At 43.9% G+C, this 22,704-nt stretch overlaps 1 protein-coding gene across 1 annotated transcript in view; it reads left to right on the forward strand.

The window, feature by feature from the left end:
- LOC126234927 (sialin-like) overlaps positions 1-22,704 on the forward strand; it is a 191,376-nt gene that overhangs the window by 46,022 nt on the left and 122,650 nt on the right. Inside the window, exons 3-4 of the mRNA XM_049943667.1 lie at positions 5,054-5,284; positions 11,613-11,697. Coding sequence (XP_049799624.1) covers positions 5,054-5,284; positions 11,613-11,697 — 316 coding nt within the window. The remainder of the gene's footprint in view (positions 1-5,053; positions 5,285-11,612; positions 11,698-22,704) is intronic.

The following is a 22,704-nucleotide window of genomic DNA, read 5'->3' on the forward strand; positions in this document are numbered from 1 at the left end:
CGATTCCTATTATTCGGAAGGGATCAACAAATTAGAACAGTGTTGGACGATGTGTATAAGTCTAATAGGATACTATGTCGAAAAATAAAAAAGGTTTACCCCAAACTCGTAAGTAGTTTTTATTTTTCCACGGAGTTTTCAAAAGCCCTTCGTATCAGTTATTTATTTAAACCACGACTTGTTTCGGAATTTTAAAATCCCATCTTCAGTTGTATGAAACAGTAGCTTACGAAGGAGAGGGGGAAAGAAATATAACGCAACATATCTGTAAAAACCTGAAGAGTAGAATACGGAAACAAGGCGACTCACTTATTCTATTTGGCAACACATAACATCAGTCGGGTCAGTCAGTGTAAGGGCTCCAAATCACTGCATCTTGGCGAAATCATAAATAAGGAGAGGGCCTAATAACCATACGGACCTAAAAATGTAGCGTCTAAGCGGGTGGGTCCAAGGAATCAGAACCGAGAACAAACACTGTAGTCACACATCTCCGCCGTCGGGCAGCCGCACAGTACGAACGCCAACCACGACTAAGTGGAAGGCCAGGCCGGAGGTCTGAAGGCGTCGTGCGACGCAGGCGTACAAGATATAATCAAGGAAACTGATGTTATTAATGAAGATAAAAAGGAAATCTGGACTGTCTGGTCCGAGCGCTTCCAGTATTTCAGTTTAAAGTGTAATAAAATATAAACGAGGTGTGGTATGCCGTTTGGGTAAATAACGCTCAAACATGTTACAACCTGTGACATTTTAGGCAACTAGACAATGCTATATGGGCAAAATGCATGAAAAAGGAATAGAAACAGTAACAACAGTGATAGAAATTAATGGTAATAGACCATGCTGAGTAAATCGTCACACGTGTGATACGTTATAGGCTCGAATGACGAAAAACAAAATTTATAGAAAACACCACAAATCTAAAATGTGAGTATAGTAATGTAAGCAGCGAAATAAAAAACGAAAATGATCAGCCTGAGCTTTCTACAGGACACAAAGTAATAATGATACGGAAACAGCTAAGAGGCGTAACAACTAAATGAATGGGGAAAAATATTCCTGAACCTCACGGACTTGTAAAAATACGACTCGACTCATAATAGGCAACAAGGCAATGATGCTAGGACAAATGAGTGAATAGAGGATTAGACAGTAAAAGCCCTGATAAAAGGTAATGATAAGAGGGTAACTACACCAAATGTAGGTTCAAGTTATATAAAATGAAATATGCAGCACTGAAGCGCCAAAGAAACTGGTATAGGAATGCGTATTCAAATACAGAGACACGTAAACAGGCAGAATACGGCGCTGTGGTTGGCAACGCTTATATAAGGCAACGAGTGTCTGGCGCAGTTGTTAGATCGGTTACTGCTGCTACAACGGCAGTTATCAAGATTTAAGTCAGTTTGAACATGGTGTTATAGTCGGCGCTCGAGCGATGGGACACAGCAACTCTGCGGTAGCGATGAAGTGGGGATTTTCCAGTACGATCGTTTCACGAGTGTATTGTGAATATCAGGAATCCGGAAAACATCAAATCTCCGACATAAACGGACGGAAAAAGATCCTGCAAGAACGGGACCAACGACCACTGAAGAGAATCGCTCAACGTGACAGAAGTGCAATCATTCCGCAAACTGTTGCAGGTTTCAACCCTGGGCCATCAACAAGTGTCACCATGCGAACCACTCGACGAAACATTATTGATATGGGCTTTCGAAGCCGAAGGCCAACTCGTGTATCCTTGATGACTGCAGGCCTGGGCCCTTCAACATCGATATTGAACTCTGGATGACTGTAAACATGTTGCCTGGTCGGACGAGTCTCGTTTCAAATTGTATTGAACAGACGGACGTGTACGTGTGTGGAGACAACCTCATGAATCCATCGACCCAGCACGTCAGCACTGGACCGTTCAAGCTTGTGGAGGCTCTGTAATGGTTTGGGGCTTGTGCAGTTGGAGTGATATGGGATCCCCGATACGCGTAGATACGACTCTGACATACGACACGCACGTAAGCATCCTGTGTGATAACGTGCATCCATTCATTGCCATTGTGCATTCCGACGGACTTGGGCAATTCCAGCAGGACAGTGCGACACCCCACGCGTTCAGAATTGCTACAGAATGGCTGCATGAACACTCTTCTGAGTTTAAACACTTCAGCTGGCCACCAAACTCCCCAGATATGAACATCATTAAGCATATCTGGGATGCCTTGTAACATGCTATTCAGAAGAGATCTTCACCCCTTCGTACTCTTACTGATTTATGGACAGCCCTGCAGGATTCATGGGGCCAATTCTCTCCAGCACTGCTTCACACATTAGTCAAGTCCATAGCACGTCCTGCTGAGGCACTTCTGCATGCTAGTGGTGGCCCTACACGATATTAGGCAAGTGTATCAGTTTCTTTAACTCTTTACTGTATTAAAATATATAAATATAAAGACCACCATAAAAATCTGAAATATGGGTACAGCGATGCTAGGAGCGAAATGTCAAATTAAAATTAAGGGGCTGAGCGCCCTATATTGGACGAAGTAATTCCAATGTGGAAAGTTGTTTAAGACGAAACAACTAATAAAAGAATAGGAGTCTAGAGAAATAGGCTTTAACCCGTGATATATTATTTAAGTGGCTTATAGCTACTCAAAACAAGCTCTTGTTTCAACGTATCTTGATCATTTAGTGTATATAGTGGATTCTGGTAAAAGTTCTTAAAATTTAAATTTCTTCCAATACGTTATGGACAGGACCTTCTAGCCGTAGATGGAGAATACTTAAGTTATTACATATGATCAGTTATAGAATTGTTGTGTGTTTGTAGGTGATCAATTAACGCAGATCTCGAATTACTTAAGTCCTGGTGTTCTTTGAATCGAATTGCGAAAGTAAGAGCTGCTTGTCCAACACAAAGGCATTGGCAGTCATTTCAATTAATGTGATAGACACTTGACAGTGCGTGAGGTTTGTGGCTACGGTTTCGTGGCGTCTAAACTGTAGGCCCATTTGGTCGTGTTTTGAATACATAATTAATACAACTGAAGCGGATCTCTCTAAATGAATTATCGCTTGAATTTGTTGGTCATGTTCTTAAAGACCTGTCTGTGAGGAGTTGCTTTGCGAAATTTACGCGTGAAATCGTTCCGCGCCTCCTCATACAACATTCTACGCAGTTGGTCAACAACACCTGTACGTTCTTCTACGTGTTCATTCTCTACTATTACCCGCAAAAAAGTCAAAATTTTTACCGTTCAGTCAGAAGTGGTAAGACAGTTTATAAACACTCTGTACTGGATAAAATGGCGAATAATTTGAGAATAATTCATTGTTTTGAACCACGTTTGTCGTTACAGAGGGTATGCTTTTTATGATCAGTGAAAAACGGTCAAGATCGCGATGGTTGTTTTATTAAAATGACCGGTTTCGGCTTCGTCTTAGGCCATCCTCAGAACAGCATCTTCAGCTGACGGTGTTGTCCTGAAGATGGCCTAAGACGAGACCGAAACCGGTCATTTTAATAAAATAACCATCCCGATTTAGACTGTTTTTCTACTGATTTTACACTACTGGCCATTAAAATTGCTACACCACGAAGATGAGTGCTACAGACGCGAAATTTAACCGACAGGAAGAAGATGCTGTGATATGAAAATGATTAGCTTTTCAGAGCGTTCACACAAGGTTGGCGCCATTAGCGACACCTACAACGTGCTGACATGAGGAAAGTTTCCAACCGATTTCTCATACACAAACAGCAGTTGACCGGCGTTGCTTGGTGAAACGTTGTTGTGGTGCCTCGTGTAAGGAGGAGAAATGCGTACCATCACGTTTCCGACTTTGATAAAGGTCGGATTGTAGCCTATCGCGATTGCGGTCTATCGTATCGCAACATTGCTGCTCGCGTTGGTCGAGATCCAGTGACTGTGAGCAGAATATGGAATCGGTGGGTTCAGGAGGGTAATACGGAACGCCGTGCTGGATTCCAACTGTCTCGTATCACTAGCAGTCGAGATGACAGGCATCTTATCCGCATGGCTGTAGCGGATCGTGCAGCCACGTCTCGATCCCTGAGTCAACAGATGGAGACGTTTGCAAGGCAACAACCATCTGCACGCACAGTTCGACGACGTTTGCAGCAGCATGGACTATCAGCTCGGAGACCATGGCTGCGATTATCCTTGATCCTGCATCACAGACAGGAGCGCCTGCGATGGTGTACTCAACGACAAACCTGTGTGCACGAATGGCAAAACGTCATTTTTTCGGATGAATCCAGGTTCTGTTTACAGCATCATGATGGTCGCATCCGTGTTTGGCGACATCGCGGTGAAAGCACACTGGAAGCGTGTATACGTCATCGCCATACTGGCGTATCACCCGGCGTGATGGTATGAGGTGCCATTGGTTAGACGTCTCGGTCACGTCTTGTTCGCATTGACGGCACTTTGAACAGTGGACGTTAAATTTCAGATGTGTTACGACCCGTGGTTCTACCTTTCATTCGATCCCTGCGAAACCCTTCATTTCAGCAGGATAATGCACGACCGCATGTTGCAGGTCCTGTACGGGCCTTTCTAGATACAGAAAATGTTCGACTGCTGCCACGGCCAGCACATTCTCCAGATCTCTCACCAATTGAAAAGTCTGGTCAATGGTGGCAGAGCAACTGGCTCGTCACAATACGCCAGTCACTACTCTTGATGAACTGTGGTATCGTGTTGAAGCTGCATGGGCAGCTGTAACTGTGCACGCCATGCAAGCTCTGTTTGACTCAATGCCCGGGCGTATCAAGGCCGTTATTACGGCAAGAGGTGGTTGTTCTGGGTACTGATTTCTCAGGATCTACGCACCCAAATTGCGTGAAAATGTAATCACATGTCAGTTCTAGTATAATATACTTGTCTAATGAATACCCGTTTATCATCTGCATTTCTTCTTGGTGTAGCAATTTTAATGGCCAGTAGTGTATATAGCTTACAAAATATTTTTTGTGCGCTTTTTACCAGGGTGAGGGATAATTGTATGTGTTATCGCTGTATTCCAGAACAGGTTTGACTGGGACGAACACCAGCAGAACATGGTGATTGGCGGCGCCTTCTGGCTGTACTGGGCGGGGCAGCTGCCCGGCGGGACGCTGGCGCAGTACTACGGCACCAAGAGGGTGTTCGGCTACTCCAACCTCTTCTGCTGCGTGACGACGCTGCTGGTGCCGCTGTTCGCGCATACCGACTACAGGCTCTTAGTGGCCCTTAGAGTTCTTCAAGGGATCTCTATTGTAAGTCCTACTCAGAGCTGTCACGTATAGTCACGGAAAGGGCACACATACCTACACAACACGATAAAAAAAGTGAATCACTCAGAGGACACGGTTGGATTTCAATGTTTGAAGCTGTTGTTACCAGGCCTCTTAGGATGTACGAGGTCTGTTCAAAAAATTCCGGAACTTCGTCCACAAAATTTTTCCACGCTTACATTTTTCATAATGTGCATTGTCTCCTTCGAAATACTCTCCTCCACAGTTGATACGCCGCTCCCAACGCCGTTTCCACCTGCGGAAGCAGTCTTGGTACGGCTCTTGCTGAATCTCGAGAAGCGCCGTCTGCGAATTTTTCTTTTATCTCGTATGTCGTTGCAAATCCTCGTCTTTTCAACGGGGTTTTCACCCTTAGAAATAAAAAAAAGTCCGAAGGGGTCAGATCTGGAGAGCACGGAGGAGAGGCAGCACAGTGCTTTCGTTTTTTCTGCAACAGTCACGCTTCAAGAGGGATGAATGTGCGGTTGGGTTATCGTCATGCAAGAGTTATAAATTGTCTCGCAGCATTTCAGGCCGTTTCCTTCTCAAATTTTCTCGCATGCGTCGCAACACGTCCCAATAGCCCCAGAGTTTGTCCCTGTGGCACGAATTGCTGATGATGTAATCCTTTAAAGTCAAAGAAAACTATCAGCATGGCCTTGACATTTGACCTCACCTGACGAGCCGTTTTTGGTCTTGGGGAACCTTCCCGACCCACTGTTAAAATTGAACCGTGTTCTCAACATCATACCCGTAGACATCCTCTCTTCACCAGTTATGATTGTTTTAAGGGGTCATCTCATTCTCATTTGCACGATCCAAATGCTCTTCACAAATTGCTTGGCGGAGGTCCTTCTGGTCTTCACTCATAAGCTGTGGGATGAACATGGCGGCAACAGGATGCATTCCAAGATGCTGTGTCAGGATTTCGTGACATGATCCAACTTTAAATTCTTCTGCAATCTCTCAGACAGTTAGTCTTCCATTGGCACGCACAATTTAGTTGAGGTTCCTGACGTGAGCGCCCTCGATAGACGTCAAAGGGCGTCCTGAACGAGGGTCATCCTTAACTTCTGCTCGGCCATTTTTAAAACGTGTCGTCTGAAGCATTCGTAAAGCAGAGTACGGCTCAAGCACTCATCACCGTAGGCTCCATGCATCATTTGGCGTGTCCCTGTAAGGGTTTGCTTGAGTTTTACGCAAAATTTAATGCAGACGCTTTGCTCCTCTAACTCTGTCACCTCGAAATTCGCAAACTGTGCGACACAACGTCCTACTCAATACAGCATTGAACAATAAATAACAGACATACAACAATGAAACTTTCGGCAGTTACGCATTACACACGGTGTGTGCAGGGACGCCAACCGAATGTTCCGGAATTATTTGATCAGATCTCTTATAATGGGCATGAACAGCGTCAGTGATCACTGTGAAGGACTTGGATATGTCGCGTACTCGTGTTGATAGGCATATGTTAATAAAGTCAAGGCTTCCGGTCCAGATGGTGTACCAGTCAGGTTCCTTTCAGAGTATGCAGATGCAATAGCTCCATATTTAGCAATTATATACAACCGCTCGCTCACACAGTTCCATACCTAAAGACTGGAAAGTTGCTCAATTCACAGCAATACCCCAAAAGGGAAATAGGAGTAATCCACTGAATTACAGGCCCATTTCACTAACGTCGATTTGCAATAGGGTTTTGGAACATATACTGTATTCGAACATAATGAAGTACCTCGAAGAAAACGATTTACTGACACATAGTCAGCACGGAATCAGAAACTATCGTTCTTGCGGAACAGAACTAGCTCTTTATACTCATAAAGTAATGAGTGCTATCGACAGGGGAAGTCAAATTGACTCCATATTTTTAGATTTTCAGGAGGCTTTCGACACCGTTCCTCATAAGAGTCTTCAAACCAGACTGTGTGCCTATGGAATATCGCCCCAGTTGTGCGACTGGATTCGCGATTTCTTGTCAGAGAGGTCACAGTTCGTAGTAATAGACGGAAAGTCATCGGGTAAAACAGAAGTAATATCCGGCGTTCCCCAAGGAAGTGTTATAGGCCCTCTATTGTTCCTGATCTATATTAACGACATAGGAGGCAATCTGAGTAGCCCTCTTAGATTATTTGCAGATGATGCTGTTATTTACCGTCTTGTAAAGTTATCATATGACCAAAATGAATTTCAAAATGATTTAGGCAATATATCTGTGTGGTGCGAAAAGTGGCAATTGACTCTGAATAAAGAAAAGTGTAAAGTTATTCACATGAGTACTAAAAAAATCCTCTAAATTTCGATTATGCGATAAGTCACACAAATATTAAAGCTGTAATTTCAACTAAATACTCAGGGATTGCAATTACAAATAACCTAAGTTGGAACGATCAGATAGATAATGTTGTGGGTAGAGCAAACCAAAGACTGAGATCCATTCGCAGAACACTCAGAAGGTGCAACAGATCTACTAAAGAGACTGCTTACTCTACACTTGTCCTCCCTATTCTGGAGTACTGCTGTGCGGTGTGGGATCCGTATCAGGTTGGACTGGAGGATAATATTGAAAAAATTCAAAGAAGGGCGGCTCGTTCTGTATTATCGCGAAGTAAGGGAGATAGTGCGACAGACATAATACGTGAACTGGAGTAGCGATCATTAAAACAAAGGCGATTTTCGTTGCGACGGGATCTTCTCTGAAATTTCTATCACCAGTTTTCTGCTCCGATTGCGAAAACATTCTGTTGGCACCCACCTACTTAGGGAGAAATGAGTATCACGATAAAATAAGAGAAATCAGGGCTCGCACAGAAAAATTTAAGAGCTCGTTCCTCCCGCGCGCAGTCGAGAGTGGAACGGTAGAGAGACAGCTTGAAGGTGGTTCACTGAACCCTCTGCCAGGCAATTAATTGTGAATAGCAGAGTAATCACGTATATGTAGATGTAGACAGCGTTATCAGCATCTCACAGAGTTCGAAATGGGTGTCATTGTGGGTCTCCATTGGGCCAGCCCGTCGAATCGAGCAATATCCAGGTTTGTGGAGCATGCGGTTTTGAGAGTGGCCTGATATTAGACTATATGGAAACATCACGGTAGGCACACTCGTCTGCTACACCAAGCGCATCGTAACCTCTTCACATCTGCTCCTGCCATCCGGTAACAAGTGACGGGTTCCCCCACCTTTGGTCGGAGGCAAGTTGTGGCGGTACTCGGGAATAACCATCCCAACCGTAGGCTGCCGCTAAAACGACGGCACAACCTGCTGCGTATGCAGTGGTGGCGTAAGCGGAAGGCATGGACTGCTGGCGAATGTCGTCGCATTGTGTTCAGCGATGATTCGCAGTTTTGCAGTGCCCCGGATGACCATTGTCGGCAAGTATAGCGGCGAACTGGGGGGAGGTGCCATTCTTCCAACATTTCAGAGAGGACCCGTGAAGTTACTGCTGGTGTCATGGTGTGAGGAGCCATCCGGTATGATTTATTTATTTTATATGTCATGTTCCGTAGAACCAAACTGAGGAGCAAGTTTCCATGTTCATGGGACGAGTCAATACGTGAAATTATAACAGAAGAGTAATAATGGATAACATGAAACGTATATGATTCCCATGCTTACGACAAGATATAAGTTTAAATAAACAGAGTCAACAACGTAAAACCGGAATTAGTTTGATTTTTTAACTTTTCCAGGAGCTCCTCGACAGAATAGAAAGTGTGAGACATGAGGAACCTCTTCAGCTTAGGCTTGAAATCGTATGTAATACTGCTAACATTTTTTAAATCTTGTGCCAGGCTTACTGAAAATGTATAGCTCAAAGGAAGACATCGAAGCAGTTCAGAGACGGGCTGTTAGCTTCGTTACCTGTAGATTCGATGATTACCGAAGTATTACGGAGATGCTTCGGGAACTCAAATGGGAATACCTGGAGGGAAAGTGACATTCTTTTCGAGGGCCGTTATTGAGAAAATCTAGAGAACCGGCCTTTCAGGCAGACTGTAGAACGATCGTACTGCTGCCAACGTATATTTCGCGTAAGGTGCACGGCCGGCCGGAGTGGCCGTGCGGCTCTAGGCGCTACAGGAGCGACCGCTACGGTTGCAGGTTCGAATCCTGCCTCGGGCATGGATGTGTGTGATGTCCTTAGGTTAGTTAGGTTTAATTAGTTCTAGGCGACTGATGACCTCAGATGTTAAGTCGCATAGTGCTCAGAGCCATTTGAACCATAGGGTCCACGAACATGAGAGACATTAGAACTCTTACGGAGGCACATAGACAGTTGTTTTCCCCCTTCCGTTTGAAAGTGGAACAGAAAGGACAATGACTAGCAGTGATACCCTCCGCCGCGTACTGTACGGTAACTTGAGGAGTACGTATGCAGACATAGATATGGATGTGGATGTAGAAAAACTGCTTTCTTTTAATGAAACCCACCCCAACGTGCGTCTCATATCCGTGACACTCTCTCCCTTGTTTTGCGAAAACATAAAACGAACTGTCCTCCTTCTAACTTTCCTGATGTCCCCCGTCAATCGTATCTGGTATAGCATACCAATACACTAGGAGAAAACGAACAAACGGATTGTAGTCATCTCTTTGGTGGACTTGTTGCACATTCTAAGTGTCTGCCAATAAAACACTGTCTTTGGTTCACCTTTTCCACAACATTATCTTTGTGATAGTTCCCATTTAAGTTGCTAGTAACTGTTATCCTTAGGTATTCAACTGAACCAATAACTTTTAGATTTGTGTGATTTATCATGTAACCGAAGTTTATCGGATCCCTTTTAGTACTCACGTAGGTGACCTCACACTTTTTATTATTTGGCATCAATTTCCAATTCTCGCACCGTAAAGACATTTTGCCTTTACAATGACACCATCATCCACAATCAATCTAATGTGAATGCTCGGATTGTCTCCTATGTCCTTTATTTAGATCAGGAACAGCAGAGGGCTTACAACACTTCCTTGTGTAACGCCAGGTATCACTTCTGTTTTACTCGATGAATTACCATCAATACTACGAACTGTGACCTTCCTGACGGGAAACCAGGGAATCCGGAAGCACGATGCTCCATAGGCACGCGATTTGATTAGATGCCGCTTGTGAGGAACGGAAAATAGAACTGAAATCTGTAAACTTATGGTAAAAACGAAAAAATGAAGCCAGAAACCTGTAAATTGGTGAGTGTTCGTAACCATGTGCCGGGTATTCACTAGGTGGTAGAATCGGGCAGATGCGCAGCAACAATTTAAAGCTGGATGCCCTACTTCACCAGGCACAAACAACGGACTGTTATTCAGTATCTGCTTCAAAGAATAAATCCCCGGTAAGCTGATGCATGTTTTTCACAGCAGTAACTCTACGAATGGTGACGTCCGTGGGAAATGCCCTTCTTTGGAGTCAAGCACTTCACGTTTTGACCGCAGAAAATGTAGGACCACTGTAACCATCATTACAAAAACTTCTAATGATATAGGATCACATTCTGGGAACTGTTAACATGTTTTCCAATTATACAAAGTGTTCGCGGGATAGCTGCCATGTTAACTCATTCGGGAATTGTAATAGCGACCTCTGTGAACAATTTTTGCGGTATGTTGAACAAGTAAATGATGCTTTTCTTACAAGAATCGTCAGAGGGCACAAATCTCGTCTGCTGCCGTCAATCAGAAACGTAGAGAGCGAGTAAGAAATTGGGCAACGCCTCATCACCCAAACCAAAAATTGTTCTGAACACAGCTATTTTTAGGTAAGTTCGTGCTGGCCTTCTTTATGGACGAAAAGTGCGTCATCATGCAGTAACACGCATCATGAGAAACCATAGGCTTCTTCGGCCAATAAAAGCGAAAGGTACTAGTCGTAAAGGTATACCGTGGGTGGAAACCTCATCTGGATCATCTGCTGATGTTCTGTTGTTAAATAATTTTACACTGTCCCATATGCCCCATGCGGAAATAACAGGCATCAAGCTTGAGTCTAGACTACATCCAACCAACTCGCTAGGTTTTTTACTCGAGTAATTTCTACATTTCTGGACCTCTCGGATAAGCATCAGATGACAGTACGTTCCTTCCTAATGAAGAGGTGCGACCAAATGATTTAGAAGACTCGCAAACCAATTTTTTCTACGGGAATTCATGTATTTCGTTACGTCAGTGAAGTTACATTGACTGCGGGGAGGCGATATCGAAAAGTAAAGCACGTTTGTTGTGAGGGTGCACAATAAATGGTATTTACAAAAAATGTTTCCTACGTTGCAGAATAATAACACTCATCTCATTCTAATGTATTGTTTCAGGGACTTTCATGGCCATCACTAAACCGAATCGTCTCGCAGTGGATACCTCCTGACGACAGAAGTAAATTTATGAGTTCTTACATGGGTAAGTATTCCACTGTGAACAAGTAAAAATTCATTTGCTAATTAAGTACACTTGGTGAAAACTGGGGAGTCTTGTACTGTAGCTCACATTAGCGCATTCATAGGGCAAAGGATGCCTTTTTTAAAAAGAGTATCAGCTATTTTATTTAGTTGAGACCTCTCCATGGTGAATATGAGCAATACAAAGCCATCGTCTGGGAATATAACGTAACAGCTTCACATGGAGCTGCACAGGGTGTACAAGTGGCGAGTGAGCATGACCAAATGAATAAGTGAGTTCGTCGTGGATGAGAAGTGAAATGCGCCATTGCCATGTCTAAGGAACGGAAAAAAACACAAAACAAAACAAAACGTCATGCAGATGTCGACTCCCTTATCGTATAATGTGAGTGGAAACCTCATCTAGATTTTATCAGGCTATAATCTAATAACGGGATAATTTAGTAGAAACTCTAAGTCTTGGATTCCCTATCGGCCAGGTGCGTCTAACTAACTACTATCAACGAGACTCTGCAGTGTACATTTCAGCCTCGCCATTACTGTCTAGTTGTGTAGGGCTACCTCTAGCCGGCATACAGTGCAGAAATGCAGGCGAAGGTGACCTAATTCTCGGGGCATTGGAGCCATATTACATTGTATGCTCTCAGAGTAAATATGCGTATTTTTCAATACTTTTTTTCAGTAGAGTGATCAGCAATACAATAAGAAACGTAGCACTGTTAAGAAATGTTATTGTAATCATCTATTATGTCATAGAAATTTTTCTGATTAATTTAGTGTGAATTTTTACTTAAGATACTGGAAGACAAAAAAATGACACTGACTGATAAATATATAAGCAAAGAGTGAATATAGCTCCGATTGCTTTTGGTTTCATAAACAAGTTTCCAAAGCGTCTAATATGGAAAGTTTAAAATTACTGTGCGTTAGAAGTTTTGTTGCAATGGAAACTTATTTAAAAGATGGAGGATTTTTCAGTTTGACACGATACCCCATTCCAGACTGTTAACGAAGGTATGACGATACGGAATAGGTTCCCATGGGGACTTCTTAAGTGGAAGAACTCAGTACGTTGTTCTCGACGGCGAGTATTCGTCTCCCCCATACACCAAGCACCATTCAAGAATGGGTCGCATTAGAGCTCTATAAGCTGTCTCCTTTACATATGAGCTACACTTTCCTAAAATTACCCCACCAAACAGAAGTCGAACATTCGCCTTCCCTAGTGCCGTCCTTTAGTGCTCGTTCCATTTCTTTTCGCTCTGCAACGTTACGCCAAGACTTTTCATCGGTGTTATTGTATCAAGGAGCAGACTACTAATGCTGTATTCGAACCCGATGGAGTTGTTGTCTCACTCATCTACATCAACATTTTTATGCATTTAGAGCAAGCTGCCACTCACCACACCAACTACAAATTTTGTCTAGGTCATCTTATTTCGTCTCTACAGTCACGCAACGATGATACCTCCCAGTTCATCACAGAACCATCAGCAAACAACGGCAGATTGCTGTTCACACTGTTCGTCAGACAACTACGTATATAGAGAATGAGAGCACACTTCCTTGACTAACCTGTCTAAAAATTGCTGTAGCCCTAAACCAGTGGACGATAACATCACTGCATAACGTCCTGTGTGGTTCTTCTTGGTAACAGCTGTACCTGAGTCCTCAGACACTCACCAAGACAATGTCCTGATACGATATGCCGAACAGTGGAGTCGTGTGTCTACTTAGAGGCGATGGACAAAATATCGAGATACCAAAAACACGTACCACGCCTAATACGGTGCAAAAAAAAAACCGTTGCCATTAGAAACAGCTTCCTGTCGCTTCGGAATGGATAAATACGGGTCCTGTATGGTTTTTAAGAGAGTTTTACAACGTACTTCCTGCAAAATAGTGACAAGTTCAGTTAACGATGAAGAAAGAGGAAAGCGATTACGAACCTCTCTTTCCAAATTAGACCACAAAGTCTCAGTAATAGTGAGATCTGGTGGCCGGGGCAGGTGCAACAAATCACACTCGTGCTCACAAAACCAGTCCTTGAAGAGCTGTGTGAACACGGTTTCTGTCGTCTTGGGACATAGCATTGGGGAACAAACGTTGTTGCTTGAAATGGCCCTGATCAGCTAAAATGTCTAATAATCCTTAGCAGCAATGCCACCGTGGAGAGTAACCATGGCCCCCGTGGAATAGCACTACGTGGCTGTCCAGGTCATCGCCAAATCCCCGCCATGCGAATAGGCAGTTGACAGCGTAGGCTTGCTACGACGTTCGCAAGGCGTAAGCTCGTCCAGAAGTTAGAAACAGTCAAACAACACTTATCCGACCAAATGACTTGCTTCCATTGTTCCATAGTGCAACTTTTATAACGTTGGATCCACGTTTTTCTGTTACAGACATTTGCATCAGTTATGTATGGTTTAGGAATTCCACCTCGCACTGCAGTTCCCAGCTTATAGAGCTCCCTTTGTGTTATTTTGGTGCTGACAGGGTTAGCGAATGCAATTTTTAGTTCTACAGTGACTTTTTCACTTGTCCTCTTCAGTAACCGTCTTTCATGAGCACTCAACGCTCTCTTTCGTCCGCGTTGTGCGGAGGATGTTTTCCCCTTTTCCCTGTATGAAGTATAAATCTTCAATACGGTGTCTCTTGAAACAACAAACAGTTCGGCACCTTTGGTTGCGGAACGACCAACCACATGAGCATCGTCAATTAGCACACGTTCGAATACACGTAGGTCCGACCTAATACGCTCACAGCTACACTGAACACTGTTCTGATAACGACTTATACTTGCAACGTATCATATACAACCGCTCACTTGACGAAAGGTCAGTTCCTAAAAACTGGAAAGTAGCACAGCTCACACCAATATTCAAGAAAGGAAATAAGAGTAACCCATTGACTTACAGACCCATATCACTGACCTAAATTTACAGTAGGATTTTGGAGTATATACTGTACTCGAACGTTATGAGTCACCTTGAAGAAAATGACTTATTGATACATAAACAACACGGATTCAGAAAATATCGTTCTTGTGCAACACAGTTAGCTCTTTATTCCCATGAAGTAATGAGCGCTGTCGGCAAGGGATCTCATATCGATTTCATATTCCTAGATTTCCAGAAGGCTTTTGATACCGTTCCTCACAAGCGACTATTAATCAAATTGTGTGCATATGCAGTATCGTCTCAGTTGTGTGACTGGATTCGTGATTTCCTCTCAGAGAGGCCACAGTTCGTAGTGATAGACGGTAAATCATCGAGCGGAACAGAAGTGATATCTGGCGTTCCGCAAGGTAGTGTCATAGGCCCTCTGCTGTTCCTGATTTACATAAATGATCTAGGTGATAATTTGAGCAGCCCCCTTAGATTGTTTGCAGATGACCCTGTAATTCATCGTCTAGTAAAATCATCAGACGATCAATTCCAATGACAAAATGATCTATGGTGCGAAAAGTGACAATTGGGACTAAAAAAAGAAAAGTGCGAGGTCATCCACATGGGTACTAAAAGAAATCCGATAAATTCTGAGTATACGGTAAATCGCACAAATCTAAGGGCTGTCAATTCGACTAAATACCTAGGAATTACAATTACGAGCAACTTAAATTGGAAAGACCACATAGATAATATCGTGTGGAAGGCGAAACAAAGACGGCAAAAAAAAAAAAAAAAAAAAAAAGAAATGGTTCAAATGGCACTGAGCACTATCGGACTTAACATCGGAGGTCATCAGTCTCCTAGAACTTAGAACTACTTAAACCTAACTAACCTAAGGACATCACACACATCCATGCCCGAGGCAGGATTCGAACCTGCGACGGTAGCCGTCGCGCAGTTCCAGACTGAAGCGCCTAGAACCACTCGGCCACCAGCGGCTGGCACAAAGACTGCGCTTTGTTGGCAGAACACTTAGAAGATGCAACAAACCCACTAAAGAGAGAGCCTACATTACACTTGTCCGTCCTCTGCTTTAATATTGGTGTGCGGTATAGGATTCTTACGAGGTAGGATTGACGGAGGACAAAGAAGGGCAGGTCGTTTCGTGTTATAGAGCAATAGGGGTGAGAATGCCACCGATATGATACGTGAGTTGGGGTGGCAGTCACTGAAACAAAGACGATTTTCTTTGCGGCGAGATCTGTTTACGAAATTTCAAACACCAACTTTCTCTTCCGAATGCGAAAATATTTTTTTGACACCCACCTACGTAGAGAGAAATGGCCATCATAATAAAATAAGAGAAATCAGAGCTCGAACGGAAAGATTTAGGTGTTCCTTTTCCCCACGCGCCATTCGAGAGTGGAATGTGAGAGAGATAGTATGAAATGGTTCGATGAACCCTCTGCCAGGCACTTAAGTGTGAGTTTCAGAGTAACCTTGCAGATTTTGCACAGGTTCCTTTCGCTGTCAGATACAACATGCAGGCTTGGCAAGTATCTGTATTTATGTTCAGCCATGCAATTCTCGTTGTATTGTCATATTTTTGTCCAGTTCCCCTGTATTCAGTTTTGGCGGCTGAATGTCCATTTGGAAACTAGACTCTAAGACAAAAAATGACGCCCCACGAAGGAATTATCCGACTGGGACGGTAGTTGGTACATGTGATATAAATGTACAGACAGACAGATGATTACAATTTCAGACAAAATGGATGATTTGTTCAGGGGAAAGAGCTTCACAGTCTGATGATGTCAATAACGCGTTGGTCCACTTCTGGCCCTAATGCAACCAGTTCGTCCGCCTCTGGCACTTACGCAAGCAGTTATTCGGCTTGGCACTGATAAATAGTTATTGGAGGGATACCGTGTAAAAATTCTGTAAAATTAGCGCGTTAGACCCCCAGAATCCCGGGCTTGTTGGGGGTCATGCACATAATGCTTCAAACTTTCTCAACTGGGAAGAGATCCGGCGATCTTGCTGGCTAAGGTAGGATTTGGCAAGTACGAAGACATGCAGTAAAAACTATCGCCTTGTGTGGGCGGGCATATCTTGATGAAGCGTAAACACAGGATGGTTTGCAATGAAGGGCAACAAAACGGGGAATATCGTCGATGTACCGCTGTGTGCTGGGTTGCCGCGGATGTCAACCAAAGGGATCCTGCTATGAAATTTAATGGCACTCGCAGACCATCACTTGTGGTTGTCTAGCCGTATGGCGGGTAGCAGTCAGGTCGGCACCCCACTGCCGTCCGAGGTGTCTCCAGACACGTTTTCGCTGGTTATTGGATCTCAGTTCGAAGCGGAACTCATCACTGAAGACGTTTCTACTCCAGTCAATGAGATTCCAGCCGAATACTCTCGGTACCACTGCAGGCAGGTGCGTTGGTGTGAAGAGGTCAACGACAGTCAGCGCAAGGGGCAGCGTGAGCTCTTGTGGACCGCCTATTAATGACCTTTGGGGTCACCGGAGCGCCCGTTGCACGTAGGATCACTTATAACGATGAAGCTCGGGGCTCTGAGTGTCTTTCACACAATTGCTCAGTCATGGTGTTCTGTTGTCTCTCTAGGTCGACCGCTTCCTTCTTGACGCTGTGTTCGGCCGTGGTTCACACATATATGACAATATTATCGAACAGTGGCGTCATTCCTATTCAAATGGGCGATTCACCGATTATTCCAACAGGATTCTTCGAGCCTAATTACACGTTCTCTCTCAAATGCTGACATCTGTTGTTCACGTGCCTGTGTGCGAGGCATATTTGTCGTCCTTCTGAGTACATGGAATGAAATTTGCGAAGACTTGATGCCCTGGTATCGTCATGTACCCTGTTTACTATCCTTAGTAGTATGGCGGTGAAACTGCGCTGCAGCGTCACACATCCATCCATCGGCCACAAAAGTTTACAATTTTGCATTTTCCGTCGATACTTGTATTAAGTTTGTGACCCAATACGTTTTTCTTTTTTCAGGTGTGTATTTGGGTGACGTAGGCTGGATGCGTAACAATGCTTGTTGTTCGCATTGTCTCTGCAATCTCTCCCAAGTTGATCATGAATAGTAGGCGGCTTGATGTTGTTCTGTGTAGGCTGTCCCGTATGAGTCGAAAACACAATTACGACTGTAACTACAATGAAATGGGGAAGAGTAAGATACGAATTCAGACAAATGGATGGTCGATGGACCTAGAAAGTTCTTTTCTGGATTCCAGGAGATAAGAAGAGACCGAGATAGCGACCTGTGTGAGTATGACTGAATGTAATGCATGGAAAAATCAAGAGAAGAATTTTATCCAGCAGCGGACATTAATTGACTAATGATAATAATAATGGTGGTGATGATGATGTCCTAATTAGTTGCATGCAAATAATTATTGTGCTACCATGCCCTTGTTTATGAGGGTTCCATGCTCTTTGCCTTCTGTCAGCTGTCAATATTTTGTAATCTCTACCGTTTCTGACTTGTTTGATTTGAAATGGTCTCACCACCGATCAAAAAACGTAGGGACCTTTATTGTACCAACTGCAGTAATCGAGGCAACAGATGTGTCCAGTAAACAAGAGCTTACAGCATTTTAACTATGACTGATGGCAGTCGCTGGGTAGCATCCTTATCAATAGTAGCATAATTGCGCTGAGTAACGCATACAGAAAGGGATATAATCGTCTTGGACATCGGTAACAAAAAGGGCGATCAGAAAGTTTCCACTCGAAGGCCGTACAGTCCACAGTCGGTACGTCGGTCAGGCAAAATTGCGGTGATTATTGAGGCAATCATCCGTCCGACGCACCAGGTCGAAGATACCCGTGAGTCCTGCTGCTCGAGGAAGTCCGTAACTGCATTCTGGACATCCTCGTCCAAATGTAATCGTCGACACTTTAAGTTCAAATGGTTCAAATGGCTCTGAGCACTATGAGACTCAACTGCTGTGGTCATCAGTCCCCTAGAACTTAGAACTAGTTAAACCTAACTAACCTAAGGACATCACACACATCCATGCCCGAGGCAGGATTCGAACCTGCGACCGTAGCAGTCGCATGGTTCCGGACTTCGCGCCTAGAACCGCGAGACCACCGCGGCCGGCACACTTTAAGTCCTTTTTTAAGGGACCGAACGCATGATAATCGCATTGGGACGGATCAAGACTATAGGGCGTGTGTTCGAGTATCCTCATTTGAGTTGGCGCAGTTTCTGTGCAACGGAATCTGCGGTATGAGGACGTGCGTTATCATGAAGCAGCAGCACCCCTTGTCGCAGTTTTCCACAGCAGTGGTTTTCGACAAATACACTACGTGATCAAAAGTATCCGGACACCTAGCTGGAAATGACTTACCAGTTCGGGGCGTCCTCCATCGGTAATACTGGGATACAGTATGGTGTTGACCCACACTTATCCTTGATGACAGCTTCCACTCTCGCAGGCATACGTTCAATAAGGTGCTGGAAGGTTCCTTGGCGAATGGCAGCCCATACTTCACGGAGTTCTGCACTGAGGACAGGTGTCGATGTCGGTCGGTGAGGTCGGGCACGAAGTCGGCGTTCCAAAACATCCCAAGGGGGTTCTATAGGATTCAGGTCAGGACTCTGTGCAGATCAGTCCATTACAGGGATCTTACTGTCGTGTAACCACTCCGCCACAGGCTGTGCATTATGAACAGGTGCTCGATCGTGTTGAAAGATGCAATCGCCATACCCGAATTGCTCCTCAACAGTGAGTGAAAGAAGGTGCTTAAAACATCAATGTAGGCCTGTGCTGTGATAGTGCCACGCAAAACAAGAAGGGATGCAAGCACCCTCCATGAAAAACACGACCATACCATAACTCCACCTCTTCCGAAATTTACTGTTGGCACTACACACGCTGGCAGATGGCGTTCACTGGACATTCGTCATACCCACACCCTGCCATCAGATCGCCACATTGTGTACCGTGATTCGTCATTCCCCAGAACGTTTTTTCACTGTTCAATCGTCCAATGTTTACGCTCCTTATACAAAGCGAGGCGTCGTTTTGCACTTACCGGCGTGATGTGTGGCTTATGAGCAGCCGCTCGACCATGAAATCCAAGTTTTCTCACCTCCTGCCTAACTGTCAGAGTACTTGCAGTGGATCCTGATGCAATTTGGAATTCCCGTATGATGGTCTGGATAGATGTCTGCCTATTACACATTACGACCCTCTTCAACTGTCGGCGGTCTGTGTCAGTCAACAGACGAGGTCGGTCTGTACGCTTTTGTGCTGTACGTGTCCCTGCACGTTTCCACTTCACAATCACATCGGCAACAGTGGACCTAGGGACGTTCAGGAGTGTGGAAATCTCGCGTACAGACGTGTGACACAAGTGACACCCAATCACCTGACCACGTTCGAAGTCCGTGACTTCCGTGGAGCGCCCATTCTGCCCTCTCACGGTGTCTAATAACTATTGAGATCGCTGATATGGAGTACCTGGCAGTAGGTGGCTGCACAATGCACCTAACATGAAAAACGTATGTTTTTGTGTGTGTCCGTATACTTTTGATCACATAGTGTATACTGTCCTACACTCACTCTTCAGCCTCCGTTGGATGTCAGCCGGAGTGTATTCAAAAAATGGCTCTGAGCACTATGGGACTTAACAGCTGTGGTCATCAGTCCCCTAGAACTTAGAACTACTTAAACCTAACTAACCTAAGGACATCACACACATCCATGCCCGAGGCAGGTTTCGAACCTGCGACCATAGCAGTCGCACGGTGGAGTGTATTCATCGGCAGCCAAGAAAAGAATAAAAGCACGCTGTTCCTGTTTCGACGCATTTGGTAAAAACGTCGTTGTAGTTCACATTTTAGCGTTTATCGCACGCATGTCGGAAAGACCCGAATACCACAAGTATCCGTTGCTTACATGTCGGTGCTTATATACCAGCATATGAGTGGCGCTACATTGCATATACGCTGAAGCACCGCCCTCAAACAGCAACTTTTTATCACCCGTTATAGTAAATTGGGAATAAGTGGTTTCTTTCAGTTTCTTTTACTGATATAAAAGTAATGTGACGCAAGCGGTTGATTGGAACAGGAGAAGAAAGCTTTATTCAGTTAACTATACTACTGTCAGATATTAATGTGGAAATGAAGAAGAAGTTGTTGATATTGTACGTCTAGAGCACAGTATCGAAACGAAGTGAAATGTGAACCAGTGGAAATGCGAAGAAAAACTAGAAGCACTTGAAATGTAATGCTATCAAAGAACGTTAAAAATTAAGTGGTTAGGTAAATTACGAAACGAGGAAATACTGGAAAGAATAGGGAAAACTAGAACATTATCTACAATGACAAGGACTCAGTAAAGGAAGATAAACGATACGGGCTGGTCAAGACTAGAAGCACGCAAAACAAATTACAGAAGGTGTTTTTTGTGGTAGTTATGTAGAGATAATAAGGTTAGCACAAAGTAGAGGTTGACAGGAGACAACATCGAACCAGTCGAAAGACTGAGACTTCAAAAAAATATCTACTGCAGTAATGAATAGCGATAGTCAGACCTAATGACACCAACATTCTATTGTAAACTGCATATTTGGCGAAACAACAGAATGATCCATTCGCGTCTCCATTCGTTTTCGTTCATTTTATTTCCGTTCCTTTTCCTTTTGTCTTGACTGCTATTGGGAAGAAACAATTACAAAACGAAATACTATTTACTTATTTTCCATTCACGATTCCAGCTCGTTAACTACGAGGGGCGTTCAGAAAGTAAGCTCCGATCGGTCGCGAAATGGAAACGACTATGAAAATCCGATAAAGCTTTGCACAGATGTGTTGGGTAGTGTCTCTAGTATAACCCCAGTTAGCATCACGTCGCTCTTCTCATTTCTGAGCTCGCAGTGAGTGCGTAAAGATGTCTAGAAAATAGTGTCTGCCGCCAAGTACGAGGGCCTGGTGAGAAATTTCGCCTGAAGCTATGCAGCTAACATTACATAACTGTCGTGCTGTTTCTTCTTCAAGACAATTCTCAGCCGCATTCTGCAGGGGCAATGAAGATGCTCCTGCATCGTTTTCAAATGGAAATGTGAGATTACCCACAATACAGTCCGCAATTGTCTCCCCCTGAGTTTCATCTCTGGTCACATGAACCGCTGTCTTTGAAGACAACATTTTGACACAGACAACGAGGTGTAGGCCAGCGTGGAGAATTGGCGGAAAGAACTGGCGGCTGCCTTCTATGATGAGGCTATTGAAAAGTTGGTACAACGCTATGACAAAAGTCTAAGTCAGAACGGCGACTACGTAGAGAAGTAGCTGAAAGGTGTAGCTAATTGTTACAAGTAAAACATTTCTGATGTTCACTGTGGTTTCAATTTGGCAATCAATCGGAGCTTACTTTCTGAACAGGCCTCGTAGATTAGGAAATGAGATACTTAAAGTAGTAAAGGAGTTTTGCTATTTGGAGAGCAAAATAACTGATGATGGTCGAAGTAGAGAGGATATAAAATATAGACTGGCAATGGCAAGGAAAGCGTTTCTGAAGAAGAGGAATTTGTTAACATCGAGTATAGATTTAAGTATCAGGAAGTCTTTTCTGAAAGTGTTTGTATGGAGTGTAGCCATGTATGGAACTGAAACGTGGACGATAAATAGTTAAGAAAAAAAGAGAATAGAACCTTTCGAAATGTGGTGCTACAGAAGAATGCTGAAAATTAGATGGGTAGATCACATAACTAATGAGAAGGTATTGAATAGGATTGGGGAGAAGAGAAGTTTGTGGCACAACTTGACTAGAAGAAGGGATCGGTTGGTAAGACATGTTCTGTGGCATCAAGGGATCACCAATTTAGTATTGGAGGGCAGCGTGGAGGGTAGAAATCGTAGAGGGAGACCAAGAGATGAATACACTAAGGAGATTCAGAAGGATGTAGGTTGGAGTAGGTACTGGGAGATGAAGAAGCTTGCACAGAATAGAGTAGCAAGGAGAGCTGCATCAAACCAGTTTCAGGACTGAAGGCAACAACAACAACAACTAGATCGGGTTTGTTATATGATGATTGAAACACATTTCTCTGTAAATTAAGTCA

This window comes from Schistocerca nitens, chromosome 2 (assembly GCF_023898315.1).
Source record: "Schistocerca nitens isolate TAMUIC-IGC-003100 chromosome 2, iqSchNite1.1, whole genome shotgun sequence".
Taxonomy (NCBI): Eukaryota; Metazoa; Arthropoda; class Insecta; order Orthoptera; family Acrididae; genus Schistocerca; species Schistocerca nitens.